At 28.0% G+C, this 15,487-nt stretch overlaps 2 protein-coding genes across 2 annotated transcripts; one reads left to right on the top strand and one right to left on the bottom strand.

Annotated features, from left to right (window-relative positions):
* Window positions 1-113: 113 nt before the first annotated feature.
* LOC109803712 (putative serine/threonine-protein kinase At1g01540) lies at window positions 114-5,273 on the top strand. The gene is made up of 7 exons (XM_020365397.3): window positions 114-1,432; window positions 2,104-2,208; window positions 2,479-2,601; window positions 2,687-2,848; window positions 4,182-4,305; window positions 4,401-4,607; window positions 4,693-5,273. Exons 1-7 carry the CDS (start codon window positions 861-863, stop codon window positions 4,753-4,755), a joined length of 1,356 nt encoding a protein of 451 aa, XP_020220986.2. The 5' UTR covers window positions 114-860; the 3' UTR covers window positions 4,756-5,273.
* A 547-nt stretch (window positions 5,274-5,820) lies between these two features.
* LOC109803122 (putative polygalacturonase) lies at window positions 5,821-9,652 on the bottom strand. Its single transcript, XM_020364571.3, has 6 exons — window positions 9,467-9,652; window positions 8,590-8,922; window positions 7,689-7,809; window positions 7,413-7,587; window positions 7,257-7,327; window positions 5,821-6,714 (listed from the first exon to the last, which is right to left on the bottom strand). Exons 1-6 carry the CDS (start codon window positions 9,491-9,493, stop codon window positions 6,014-6,016), a joined length of 1,428 nt encoding a protein of 475 aa, XP_020220160.1. The 5' UTR covers window positions 9,494-9,652; the 3' UTR covers window positions 5,821-6,013.
* Between the last annotated feature and the right edge of the window lie 5,835 nt (window positions 9,653-15,487).

Below are 15,487 nucleotides of genomic sequence, written 5' to 3'. Positions count from 1 at the left end.
TCCATATGTATAATTTTTATATTCACTTCGATATTTTTAACCTCTTATCTTTTTAGATATAGATTTTTCATATAATTTCAATATTTTTTAATTTCTTATCTATTTGAATATATCATTTTTAATGTTTTAAAAGATTATCAATAATTAAAAATAATTTTATATCATAATATTAATTCTTTATAATAATATAAAATATAATTCATTTGTTTAAGATTATTTATTTATTACAAATTTTAATTATAACTAATATTTTAGTTTATCCATTTCATGGAATAAAAAAATTCTAGCAAATAAATATTTTTTTACATATAAATTATATTTTAGATTTTTAATAAACAATTATATTGTTTATATTAGTTCTTAACTATTAATAATTTTATAACGTAAATATTGAAAAGGTGTAAAAAAACAAATATCAAAATTTAATTTAAAAATAAAAATAAAACTTATAAAGTAAAAGAGATATTTTTTTATTTTATTTCAAAGAATACTCTCAATTAATAAAAAAAAAGCCTCTTAAAATTACTTGCATCGAAGGTACAAATAAAAATAGAGACTAATTTGATGACTAAGTTTTATCTTTGAATTGAACTTCTAACAAAGTTTTGTCCTTTTCAACTCTTCTTTCTTAGCCCAGTCATATTTTCAAATTCAAGATATATATATAGCATGTTGGACATTTTGGATTAATATGTTGTTACAAGTGACAACAACGTTAGGGAGAAGATGATCCCAACTTATTTTCCACAATTCCCGTGGGTTAGTTAGTTAGTACTTAACATTTCAGATAAAATGAAACATATATTTCAAAAACTTGAAACTCAACCACACTCATCATCTTTCTCTTCCAATAAATCATCATGAAAAACAAGGTCTCAATATCGACCATATTCTTTGGCATCCCATTGTGGGCTTGGCTAATAGTAGCTTCATTGATAGTAACATTCATTGTTGTGACATGTGTCATTGTGTGCTATTGTTTCATACACTATCGTAAAAAGCCATACAAACCCCGTTTTTCTTTACCCAAATCAATTGCATGCAAGCACCATGTTTGTGATTTTAGCTCTTCCTCCCTTGACAAAAGGTTGCTATCAGCATCAAGCAATGTCTCAGAACATGGGATTAACTTTGAGAAGTTGCCATCATCATGTCATAGTCATGAGTTGGTCCTACCTAACCAGTTTGATCCACATGTTAATGGCATTATTACAAAAGATGGGTATTTGAAAGGTTTGAGATCAAGTGATAAGCTTTGTCCCTTTGACAATGATATGAGTAAAGGGTGTTGCTTTAGCCTTAAGGAGATAGAGTATGCTACTAATGGATTGGCTCAAGAAAATGTGATTGGAAGTGGGGACAATGGGATTGTTTATCTTGGTTTTTTGCCAAATGATAGACACGTGGCAGTCAAGAGGCTAGTGTGTGACAGGTTTGCTTAAATTCATAGTCAATTTAATCTCCATGTGTTTACCAATTATATTGATGAGAAAAAAATGATAATTCATTAGGCTGTGTGATTAACAAGTATGATTTCTTAGTGAATAACTAACAAGAAAATTCAACATGATGTTTGAATCCTGTTTGGAATTTGCTTTCCTGTATGCATTCAATATTCATGATATGTTTGGTGCTGCCCTATGGTTTAAATGTAATAGTTTCAGTTTTGCAAAAATTATATTCAGTGCAATGCAAAGCATCTAAAACCATCGAGAGGGATTGTTGGTATTTGGATATAGTTTAGATTGTGACTTAAAGTTTGTTCGGATACAATCTAAAAGGATTTTTGAGAATTTTTTTCAAATGTATTTCTAAATTTATATTCAAACAAACTTTTAAAAGTCTTTTTAGATACAAGTTTCAACTATATAAGTGTTTTTGAGAATTTTTCTATTAGAAAAAACTCTTTATTTTCATTTGAGAAACTTTCAAAAGCACTTCTATCTAAGCATACTCTTAGAAATTTAACCGACCGTTTTATTCTAGTTTGTCAATACTGACTCATACAACTTGATCAAATAGAATAATCAGATTCTAAGGACACAAAATGTATTGAGTTGATGCAAAAAGGAATTATGACTTTAATTTTTACCTGATTCATAGTCGCCAACCTGAGAAATTATTTGCATTCCAAATGGAGGAAATTGGACGTGTAAAGCATGATAAGCTGGTCAAATTGCTTGGATATTGTGCCGAGGGTGCTCACAGGTATATACTATACTAGTTTTATCTAAAGCTAAAATGTCTATCAAATTCTACTCATATTTACCATTTTGAATGTTATTAAAATATCAACAAATCTTAGGTATATCTAAATAGAGACTTGCACCAAGATTGTATATATTTACATTTAAAACAAATTTCACTAATATATATTATCACTTCAATTCTGATTACAGAATAGTATCAACAGCATGTACAATATTGTAACTATATTTTGTCCTTAAAACATTAATACTAATGGGCTTCCTCTGTCAGGATCTCAGTATCTGAATACGTAGAAAATGAAAGTCTGCATCACTGGCTTCATGAATTTCCCGAACAAATAAGCCCTCTAACATGGGATACAAGATTGAACATTATCTGTGGTGTTGCAAAAGGGTAAGAAGTAAATGTCAAAATATGTTACAACTTTATCCACAAAAATTACTGTTATATGATCTAAAGACAAGGTGTACTTATGCAGACTGGCATACCTTCATGAGAAAGTCAAACCAAAGATTCTCCATGGCAACCTAACATCTAGCAATATTTTGCTTGACCAACGATGGAATCCAAAAATATCTGATTTTGGTCTTGTTAATATTCTCAGTCCTGAATGCAGTCACATTATACTGGAATCATTAGGGTCAGTTCTCTTTCCATAACTAGATTCTCAAATTATTTAAGTTCATTAAATATTTCCACATTGTAAGCAATTTCTTATCACATATTATTTGATGAGTTTACTTTCTAATTTGTATGTATCATAGGAGTAATTTTATATTGTCGACCAATTAAAATTCATGTTAGATATGATTTTTAAGGTAAATTACTATACATGGCAATTTGTGATTGGATGATACTGTAATTACCATTTACACTATCAGTGTATTTTGTTAGAGGTGATTATACAAACACATCCAAGAATTGAGCGAATGGATTTTATTTTTTCTTAAGAAAAAGTAGGAAAGCCAAATAAGAAATAGTTATAGTAAATTTAGGAAAAACAACACGTGCGGATGGAGTAGCTTTTGCATATATTAATAAGCATTCTATTATGTTTTTAAAGTTATCCCAACAACGAGAAAGAGAGTCAAAAGAAGAGTTTAGCCAGATAAAATAATATTTTTATTTTATGAGTGTATTTAGATCGTGAGTTGAGTGTCTATAAATGCCGTTTATATATATATTTTTTCAATAATATATCTGTAGCGGTTAGGAGATATAGGCATAATTAATCAGACTCCATTATCAATTTTTAAGTTATTATTTTACATTTATTTTGTTGCTCATAAACTTAATTATAAGAAATTTTGCATAATTTTTCAATAATTGGTATCAAAACTTTGATGATGATTTCTATCAATTCTCAAAAAAATTATATATGAGCTAGAATGAGTCGAATTTGAGTAAGAGAAATGATCAAAGTTGAGCAAAAAGTGAAAATTAAGAAGTTCTGATATCAATCATTAAGAGATTATACAAAATTTCTAATAATCGGATTTGTGAGAAACATAATGAAATACAAAATAATAACACACAAAACTTGATAATGGAATTCGGATAATTGTGCTTATGTCTCCAACTACGAATATATTATTCAAAAATGAGAAAATTTAAATAGTAATTATACACACTTAACTCACAACCTGAATACATATAGAAAATAAAAATATTATTTTCTCTCACAACTCTTCTTTTCTCTCACTCTTTCTCGTTGTTGGAATGATTTTAAACACTTAACAGAATGCTTATTTATATATGAAAAAACTACTCTATTTACACATTTTGCTTTTTCTATTTTTACTGATAACTATTTCTTAATTGGTTTATCTTCTTTTTGTCAAGAAAAAAAAAAACTCCATTCAGTCAATTCTTGGATAGGTTTGTACTGTCACCTCCAACATATTTAAATTAAATTCTTTTTTGATACAAAGTGATATCCAATTTTCAAATTAATGTACTTTCACATGCTCCAGTTATGTGGCACCAGATAGCAATTTCACTAGCACCTTCACTAAGGGTAATGACATCTATGATTTTGGAATACTTATCATGGAGATTGTATCAGGAAGGCTTCCTTCAAATCAGAGTCAGCCACAGGTACCACTGCCAATATTGGATTCATCAGTTGTTGGTTTTCATTTCTGCTTACTCTTCTTTCAAGATAATGAATTTAACATGGCTCCAAATTACAGACTCATATAGTGGACTGGTTCAAATCAATGATTTCCAATGGAAAAATTGATTCCGTGGTGGATCCAAAATTGCTTGAAATGCCTTCTTCCAAGATACTTAAACGTGTTGCTTTGGTAGCTCTAAGATGTGTAGATCGTGATGTGAATCCTAAACTCAAAATGGGAGATGTGGTTTGCATGCTTCAGACCAACCTACTGCTTTTTGAGGTAATAACAACTTTTTCTTCATTTTCTTTTATAGAAATTTTCCAACTATAGGCCTGTTTTAATTCTCTTTACTCATTTATTGAAGGAACGTCGAATTGCCATGGAGACTTGTGAACAGAATCACTCACCACAAAATCAGCAAAATTAGGTGATACCAAGAGGAATATAGGAGTAAACAGAAGAAATTGCCACCAATTGGACATGATGCTTTTTTGGATTTTGCATAAACCAACTCATTACACCAACTGAACAGGATATGTCAGGACAAGTCAAAAGTAGATGAAATTACCTACCAAACTTTGATACATGGTTGTGTCTTCCAACTCTTTTCCTTCATGTGTAAATTATCTTGGCATTTGGCTCCATCACTATTGAAATTGGCTTACAATTAAACATTCCAAATTTTTGTAGTAAATTTTTAGCATAGTTGTGTTGACAAAGGAATAGCCCTTCTTGTGTTCGATCAACCTCTAGCCCAAGAAAATGCTTTCCAAGTTCTTTCATTTGAAACTTACCGACTAGTTTTTTTTTTTGTTGGACACATTCAATATCATATCCAGTTATAACGACGAAGTTCCTTAAAGATACAAGTTCCTTAAAGATAAATTATATTAAGCATTGTTTGTTGGGGTTAGTTTATGGTATTTGTCTGAGGGGATATTTTATGAGTATTATTTTTTATGTTTATTACACAAGCATATTCCACAATGATGAGATATTGTCTGCTTTGGACCTTTTTGCTTTTGATTATCACCTAAAAGACCTCTGTAAATTGGAGTATGAGTATGTTTTATAAGTTGTTATTTTATCAATGTGGGACTTGTTTGTATCCCCAACAATCCTCCCCTCAAACAAGGGATCTAACCTTGGAATATAAGAGAATATTTTATAACAGATACTCCACAATGATGAGATATGAGCATGTTTTATAAGTTTAATTTTTTTTTTTATTTTATCGATGTGAGACTTGTTTGTATTCCACCATTATTCAACCTGAATTATGAGCTATAGAATTGTTAAGTAGTCATAGACACTGTAAGTTAGTCGGTGGTATATATTACAACTCACGTGAGTTTTATGCTTCTTAACAGATCATAAATTTCTTGATTTACTAATTAAAATATATCAATAATTCAGATAGTAGCAGTGTAACAGAATCCTGCATGGGATTGACATCAACCTTGCTTGCAGTGATCAGTGAAGTTCAATAATCTGATTAACGTAGACATGTTTTAATACCTATTATTGATTACAAGATATTCCATTCCTAACAACATTTTGGTAATAAGAAAAAAAAAGAAGACGATATATTCTATAACTTGGATTTAATTTCATTTTTTAACAACCACTATATGGATTTCAGTATTGTTTACTATATTAATAAAAATCCTTTTACATTCATTCTCTCAAAAGTATGAAACACTTTCGAAGGAACAAGTCTTCAGCTGAACACTTTCAATGGGAACTTTGTCATCAGGATAAGGACACGCAATTTTCTCTTCCTTCTGTGGCAGTAATTCACAAGGCTTAGGATAGACATTGCTTGAAACCCCCTCAATATCAGTGCAATTCCATTGCAATTTCTTTTCGCCACTATGGATGGTCACATTAGAGATACAAATTCCTGTAAAGGGATCATTATCAATTCCTTCAAGTCTTGCTGAATATGTGACATTATCTGCAAGCACATCTCTATAGTTTATTCCAGTTATGTTGGGAAGTGCTTTGGGATCAAAGCCAGGGCCAGGGTGTGAGCCATAAGAACCTGTCATCCAAAACACATATTTCATAGTGTTTAAGTTCATTCCTTTGACAAATATGTCTCTCACATATGCTCCTCTACCCACTGCAGTTTTGATCCTAACTGCTGATTGAGTGTTGATGGCTGTGAGGTCTTCAGCCCTAATATCTTGGATTCCACCTGACATTTCACTGCCTAAAGCAATCATGGCACTATCAGGGGATACACATTCAAGCCTTCTGATTATTATGTGTTGGCTTGGCATTCCAAATTTGATTCCATAATCATCCCAACCACTTTTGACTGCAACGCAATCATCACCAGAGACAATGTAGCAATCTTCAATCCTAGTGTTGGAACAAGAATCTGTAAAAAGGGGGAAATGATTAGACAGTGGTCAACCAATATAGTTTCTTTTTCTAATCTAGACCATAGGTTCGAGCCGACCACTATAAGTTACAAAACTCCTTTTGTATATTTAATACAGTTGCATATTCAGGACTTGAGCTTGAAACTACCAATTAAACTGAAAAAACTCTTTGCTAATTGATCCACATGTTCGTCCATAAGACCAATAAAGTTTAGTATTTAGTAATAATTGAAAATTTGAAATATGAAAGCCATTATGCCCATTACTTCTAATTGAAAACAAATAATCAAGATGAAAAGTTTAAAATATGGGGGAAAACCCACATTTTTTAGAGTTCACTTTTGATAGATTGTATAAAGATTTAGATATTACTTATAATGATTACAAAAGTCAACAATTTTAATTATATAACGATTTTGTATAATGATTAGATGACAATATCAAAAACCTTTATGTATTCCAGTTAAATCCTATTTCTTATTACGAGCAAGTGCATAATATCATTCATTTTGAATCAAACTAATCGATGATGAATTACCTGGATCTATTCCATCAGTGTTGGGAGAGTCAACTGGAGCAAGAATGGTCAGACCTTGAATTATAATGTCACTGCAGTGATAAAGGGTGATAAGAATGATGGAAAATATTGTGCATTAAGATTAACCATCAAAACAAATGAAAATCCTTGAGAAACCTGCTGTAAATTGGATGGACAAACCAAGATGGAGAATTGATCAAAGTGAGATTTGATATCTGTATGTGATCAGAGAACATAATCTCAATCATGTAAGGCCTGGTGAGTTTCAATTCACCCTTGTGGAACTTGTCCCACCAATAAGATCCTTGCCCATCAATTGTCCCATTGTAACCTAATGAATAGTAAACAAAAAGTGATTAAAATTAAAAATTATTTTCAGTTAGACATGACCTTAACCTCTAATAGTGGTATAGTGATGGGGCTAACAGTTACCAGTGATTACAACATCAGTGAGGTTAGTTCCAAAAATGAGACTACTAAACCTTCCATCAGGAGCATCCCTTCCTCTGCCATATGATGGTAGCACAGGAAGTGCAGGCCACTCTGACTCATCCTGTCAATGTTGGCCAAATGGTCAATGAAAGTATCTAGAAGAAATATCAATATCTATATGATCTATATTTATCTGTATCTAGATATCTATATATATAATAAAGACCATACTAATATTTAATTTCCACTTTTCTTTAGACCAACTTACCCAACTACAATAAATCATCCATTTCTCTATTTTAATCTTATAATTCTTTTTTTTTAATCAATCGCTCACATCTTCTCATATCTTTTCATATTTGCCTATATTTTAACTTTCATACCTTTTGTAAATAATAAAATTTTCAATATAATGATGTCAACAGCTGTAGATTATGATGTCAAATGCAGCTGAACTAACGTGCCAAGAAATCTTAGTTAGGCGAAAAGGTAAAAGGCTAGTGACATGATATTCGGTGACCAAATTCTAATTATTGTACTGTACTAACAGGTAATAACCGCTACATATTTGATTAATGTATTTTTACACTATAGAATAGGATGCATATGTGTACCACATGGTTAGTATTGATGCAGTAGTGGGGGATATGAACAGCATGCACAAAGTTCTAAATTTTAATTTTGTTGTTACGATTGGCACTAACAAAATAGGATGCAGATGTGCTATGCAGAAAAGAGAGATCGTATTAAATATTTGTTATAGAAAATTACAATTTTCTAACTTGTGTGACATCTCAAATAAATATAAGATGATTGACCCCACATGCTACATAAGATGGGACCATTAAATATTATGATAATTTATTATAGAGAAGAAAGGGAAAGGGTTTGACTAAAATACCTGAGATGCTAGAATGGTAGCTTCATTTTGGAGAAAAAGAGTGAAATGGCTTGTGAGATTGAAGCTTCCCGTTAGCCATTTCCCTGGTGGCACAACAAGTAAAGCTCCACCATCAGATGCATAATGGCTGAGATTGCTAATTGCACAATGAAAGGCCTTGGTGTTAGATGTTTTTCCATCACCAACACCACCAAAATCCGTCAAAACTGCACTGTGTTTTCTGCAGCTGATAGCAGGGTACTCGAGGTCATCCAATCTAGTGGCTACTCTGCATTCACCAATTCGCACTCCTTGTAATCCCACTAACAAAACTGTCAAGATAACCTCAATAACCTGTTGAAAAAAACCATAGTTTATCTCAAACACCAAAACAAGGAAATCTTCAAGTTGGTCTAATAACAAAACACAACAAAGGACAAGTTTTCTTGTTGTGAACCCAAATTATTATAAGGCTTCAAATTGTGGTCCACAAGTTGAGCGTATTCGGAAACACATTCTACAGCCAACAAATCACATATTTGATGTAAAACAACTAAAAAAAAACATAGTGTTTATTTTGATGTAGCCTTTGATCAGTTTCCAAACACAAACTTCAATTGAGCAACTGCAATTGTGGCCACATCAATCACATTTGCAACAAATTTATGCAATTCATAAGAGAAAATTAACCGTTATTTAAAACCCTGAAGGGTAACCATTAAGAATAAAGCAAAGGCAGAAGAGAGTTCCATAAACAAACCCAGAAACCAAAATGATCAAAATACTGAACAACACTTGAGGAATAAAAATATACTAAGAAAATTCATAAAAAAAATAACATTGTTTGTACACCAGAAAAGCTCAAGGCACACCACACACAAAGGAAAAAAATATTTACATTACTGAATTTTGGACACGGATTCATAGTTTGACTATGACTATGGTTTTTTTCAGTTTTCTTTGCGACACAAAAGACAAAGAGGTGATATTTAAAGAGACTAGAGATCGTAGGCGATGAGTCAGAGAAAGATTTTGTCTATTTTTTTATTCATAATAGAGGAGAGATTATCGGAGAGTTTAACGAACGTGGTGATTTTCATTGCTTCAGAGAATATTAAAGTGTGTAGTTACGTGTTAGGAAAGCACAGTATGGTCACATATGTGAATGTGATGGCAGTTACAGGAAAAAATGCCTACGTGCATGGGAATTTGGCACGATTTGTTGCCATTTTTATGAAGTTATTTTCCTTTCTTGGATGATTTGAACAGTATTTGCATAACTATATATCATATTAGTTAAGAACTTAAGATTCATATCTTGAAAATTTGCTTCATTGTCTACAGCTTTTACAAAAAGTTGTTGTCTACTCTTAGAGTACTGCACGACTCTAATAAGAACATAACACATGACAATGACATAGCATAATTATAATTTATAAGAGTTACATTATTCAAAAAGGCTATTGTTAATAGGGAGGGTTAATTATTTCAGTTTTGGGTCCATACCGGAAATCTTTATCTTTATTTTTATATAAAAAGTAGGTTTTTGTAGGGTTTAATAGAACATTAATATACTATCTATCTATATATCTCTATATATATATATTAGGATTTGCACAACCTTATGAAACGTTAGGGTTTAAGATTTGAATTGCATTAAATTGTATATATTTGAATTGCAGGTGATTAAATATTGATTGAAAATATATTTATAATAATGATTATAATTTTTTTTAATATTTTTTAGGGGAGGATAATAACACTTGGTAAAACATTTAATAACTATATTGAATTTCAACGATCCATGTTAAATTAAATTTTTTTAGTAAATAGATCAAGTCTATAAATTTTTTATAAAATTTAAAAATTATTTGATATTTTATTTTATTAATTTAAATGAGCAGATATTTATAAATATATATATATATATATATATATATTATACGTCAATTTGATTTAATAAAATAAAATATTAAATAATTTTTGAATTTTGTAAAACTTTGTAAACATAATTTATTTATTAAGAATTTTTAATTTAATGATTAAATTGTTAAAATTTAATGTACAATGTAAGTAATCGAGTGGAGTAACTATAATCACTAAAAAAAATTGAGAACATAATTAAAATAATTGCTTTAGTTATAAATTATAAATAGGTTATTTATATTTAATTTCAATAGTGATAACTCACATCCATTTATACTCGTAGAAGGAGTAGATGACTCGGTCTTAGAAAAGCACGGTTGATGAAGGTAGGGTAGTCCTCAGCACATAAAATTTGTTTAGAATTAAGCAACGTCAAATTTAATTTACGAAAAATAGTTTAAATTTGTTTCTGCATCTTTTTCTTATTCTTGCACAAAATTCAAGAGCAGTGATTTTCTTTTTATTCATGAAAATGAAAATTAAACGGTTAGAAAGTTTACAATACTTACGCACTTTGTTGAACCAACTAGAAATGAGACACCAAAACTGGACTAAAAAATTTTACCGACCAATGAATAGATGACACAATAAGCTTGTTATTGATTTGCAGTGACGAGATAGAATCTTTAATCCATAACTTTGGTGATTCTAAATGATTCGGAATTTATTTCATGCTAATGACCACATTTTTAGTGAATGACACAGAAAAATCATAAACAGACGCATGATGTCAATTCAAACACGTTGTTAGTTATTTAATAATCCAAAAAAGTAAATAATATTTTTCTTTTTTATCATATTTCTTGTAGTATTTACAATTTTTAAGTGTTAGATATAGTCATTATAAAGACATGACATGTAGTAAGTTAAGCTAAGTTTTTATTTGAATCAAAGTTAAGCTATGTTAGATTCTATATACAATGCAGATTCTTTTACAAATATCTATATATATATATATATATGTAAAATTTTCCAATGTTAAAATACTAACATACTTTTTTTCTTTTCATTTTCTTAATGCGTATATATTTAATTAGTTTATTAATGTTAGTCACATTAAGGTTAGAACTTTTTCTTTTAAGAACTTTAGGTTAGAACATATGACCGTACCAGATCTTGTATTATTATATTAATCTTAGGAAATAAATATTTCTTTATTTCAAAATTATTTTTTTTACTTATTTTATTTATAAAAAATATTGTAAAGATGTAATGAGAATTAAACATAAATCTTCTCATTTCTATCATTCAACTACTAGACTAACCTTAATAGTCATATTTTCATTATTTTCTTTTATTTTAAAAATATTTTAATTAAAATGATTGAATAAATATATTTAAATTTTTTTATAAGTTTAAATATTTAACTTACAATAAATATTTTTTCAATGTTGGTGATAACATCTTACTTAACTATAAAGTAATTATCTCTCTAACCTAAATCTCACCAAATATTGGTTTTGTAAATAAATAATTTGTTTCAAATTAGACTCTGGACACAATCTTCTAAAATGAACCACATGGTTTGTTTTATCATCCAACTTTTTTATTCATCGATTAAAATATATTTTTAGTCTCATTTTTAAGAACATTAACAAATTAAGAGTAGTTAGTAATCATCTCTTAGACCTAAATCTCTTTTTAAAAATTAATTTTTGTAAGTAAATAATTTATTCTGAATTGGACTCTTGATCCAATCTTTTTAAAATAAAATTTTTAGTCTCATTCTTAAGAATATTAACAAAGTAAGGGTAGTTAGTAATTATCTTTCAAACCTAAATCTCTTTTTAAAAATTAATTTTTGTAAGTAAATAATTTATTATGAATTGGACTTTTGGTCCAATCAAGACTCAAACATAAGGTATTGAGGTTCAAGAACTAAGCACAATACCAATTGATTTAACAAATATTAATAATTTTTAAATATTTTTAAACGTACTTCAATCCACTAATTAATATATATATATATATATATATATACTCTTTTCATGTACATATTTTTTTTAGATAGTTTTAACCTTTCTTTTTTCAAACAACCTCTTATTCTATCAAAATTAACAATTACTTTTATCTTCTTTTTTTAACAGAGGTACAATGTGCCTTTTTTTTTACCAGTTAACAATAATGAGCATCCATCTTCTTCCAAAAAAAAATATATAAAAATCAATGGCTTGCTCCATTGGTGATCCTCTCTTAAGCTTCTTCATCTTGTTTCAAAATTAAATAGAAGCACAACCTTTTTATTCATTACACAATCGTTGTGCATGTTTCTATGCCAAAACTATCAAAGATCAAGAGCCACCACAGCACAAACTATCGAATTTCAGTCGTAAATGTCGATTTGGAAAGGTATAAACAAAAAAATCAATTTATTAGGGAGAAAAATTCCTTCGCATTTCATCCAATCACCTCATCCAAATAAAGTAGTAACAATAAAAAAAAATACATTTAATAATTATATAATTAATCTATTTAAACATTACTAGATTTAATTGCACGTATATAAACTATTTATCATTAAAAAAATTATCTATTTTTAATTATATATATATATATATATTAAATATATATCCTAGATTTATCACAAAATCATATCGTATTTCATATTTATTTTATGAAGTGTTTAATATAATTGATGCAAATGAATATTTTCCATTAATGAAAATTTTCTTTTGATTCTTCATTTTAATTAGGTTCTTTCTGATATATATAGTTCATCGTTTAACTTAAAATTAAGTAAGGAACCTATAGTATTTTCTAAAACTTGTGTGGATAGCAAGAAAATCATTATAGATTTCTATTTTTGTTGGTTTATAGTAGAAAACATATATAAGTTTCAAAATTTGATCTTTTTATCTCTAAAACATAAAATGTTAAATTTTTAATAAAATTAAATAGATAAATAATAAATTTTTTAAGACATGTTACTGTTGTTGAAATTTTCCTGAAAAAATATTCAATCTAAACAAATGTTACCATTTCATTTTTAAGGAATCATAATCCTTAAAATATGTTTGCATCATTATATTGATTCTATTTTATTTTTTTTATCTATATCAATTTAAACCTCGTTGATAGTGACCCAAAATATGTGTTAATATATCAGTCTGATGGTTCGTCTGTCATCTTAGATTCTTGTGAATGTGAATGATCTATTTAGTCATATGGATTCAAATTTCATTAGTATTATAGATTTTGTATTCAATATGGATAGTGTGTCTTCAATAATCTGTTGGGCTTTACCTTATAGTTTTATTATAGATTGTTTGCTCAATTTGCTTCATTAGTCTATAGATCATATCTGTTTTAGTTTGATAAATTATTGTTTGTTCAATCTTATAAATAATTTGTCTCATTAATCTATTGGACTTTGTCTTATATTCTTAGATCACCTATTCATTATTATTATTTTTTATTTATAAACATCATTTATGTAGTGTTTTAAAGTTGATAACTAAAGATTAAATTTGTATTTGTAAGATGTGATTTTTACTAATCAAACATATTAGGTTTAGTCTTGTTTAGTCTATTATTGGGTAAAACATAAATTTTAATTTTAATTAAAAAACTTTAAGGAAAAAGTTCATTCCCGAAAATTAATTATACATTTTTTTTACTTGTTTCATTAAAATAAATGTTCACCCTTTGTGTTAAATTTTATTCAATAAGTTAAGTCTATTTTTTTCTACATATTTTATTGAGAAATATTCATCCTCATTTATTATATTTTTATAGTGTTAATAAAATATAAATTAAATTATGAGAGATAAGAGAAAGCAACAGTGGGAGGTTTAATAGCATTTCTACTTAAAATCTTTAAATTTTTATTTTGTATTAAAAATTGTCGGGATTTTAATAAATTAAAGGAGGTAAATGATTTTAAAATTTTAGAAGTTACAAATTAGTAAAAAAAGAAATATTGAAAAGTATATAGTATATAACATTATTAGAGTTGAAAGAAGAAAACGTATTTTTTTTTTCTTTTCTTTTGAGTGAAATTTTATATTTTGGTTGGTGAGTTATAATTAGAAAGAAAAAAAAAAGGTTTAAAAAAATTTAATTAATTCAATTTATGAAGCTTCTTATAGGAAAAATAAGAATTCGAGAGCTTTCTATATAAGAATATTGATCCAGGGATTACATTTATTTAATTTTTAAAACTGAGAAACTTAATAAGCTGAGAAAAATTCAGAACTAAAAATTTACATAAACTAAATCATGGAATTAAAAAATGCAATTAATTATTTTAAATAATCACTACTTACAAACTAAACCTTCTTATATATAAGCCTGTCACTTGTATGAAATATATTACCTACCATATTGAAATAATTATGTTAATGTGAACTTTTTATTAGAATATTTATCCATAGTAAATTATATTTTAACGTGCTTTCTACAATTTCATGTTAATGTTGATACATACATAAATATTAATATTTCTGGATTATAAGTACACACAATTTAATTTTTGGTTTGAATATTAAAATCTTTGTAAAATTTCCGTTCCTAAGTTATATAAATATTTATTAGCCCTTTAACCTTAAATTTTAATATTAATAGATTTCATGAAAAAAATAATAAACAGATAAATACAAATTGGTAGAATAATATGTTAAATCGTATATGCCCAAAAGAAAATAATAGATCACAGAAAATACAAATTCAACCAATTCATGATGCACGTCAGGTATTATTTATCATATTTAGAAAATATTATACAATGCCCATATTTAATATTCATCCATTTTCTTTGATTAACATAAATATTTCAAGAAATAATGTTGAAACTATTATATATCTTAAATTGGTCCAACAGTTAAGGTATTCCAAGTTTCAAGTACTAACTTATGTTCAAAACACATTTTGCCTATCATGCAGTGCTGTTAATAGTTTGTGTTTGTTAGAGAACTATGGGAGTTGGATATATGATAAGTTATTGAAATGCACAAATTGAAAACCCTAATTAGATCGATTACGAGCAATAATTGAA

The sequence above is a fragment of the Cajanus cajan genome, chromosome 1, assembly GCF_000230855.2.
Source record: "Cajanus cajan strain Asha chromosome 1, NIPB_CcT2T_4, whole genome shotgun sequence".
NCBI lineage: Eukaryota > Viridiplantae > Streptophyta > Magnoliopsida > Fabales > Fabaceae > Cajanus > Cajanus cajan.
Note: the sequence above shows the minus strand (reverse complement) of the source record. Positions and strands in the feature narration are given on the sequence as shown.

Excerpts from the sequence above, each read along its gene's own strand:
- LOC109803712 (XM_020365397.3), top strand. The coding sequence starts at position 861 with ATGAAAAACAAGGTCTCAATATCGACCATATTCTTTGGCATCCCATTG. Across the intron at positions 2,602-2,686 it reads ATCTGTGGTGTTGCAAAAGG|ACTGGCATACCTTCATGAGA; the intron begins GTAAGAAGTAAA and ends GTACTTATGCAG. Across the intron at positions 4,306-4,400 it reads CAAATCAGAGTCAGCCACAG|ACTCATATAGTGGACTGGTT; the intron begins GTACCACTGCCA and ends TCCAAATTACAG.
- LOC109803122 (XM_020364571.3), bottom strand. The coding sequence starts at position 9,493 with ATGAATCCGTGTCCAAAATTCAGTAAT. Across the intron at positions 7,588-7,688 it reads CACTGATGTTGTAATCACTG|GTTACAATGGGACAATTGAT; the intron begins GTAACTGTTAGC and ends ACTATTCATTAG. Across the intron at positions 7,328-7,412 it reads GTCCATCCAATTTACAGCAG|TGACATTATAATTCAAGGTC; the intron begins GTTTCTCAAGGA and ends TTATCACTGCAG.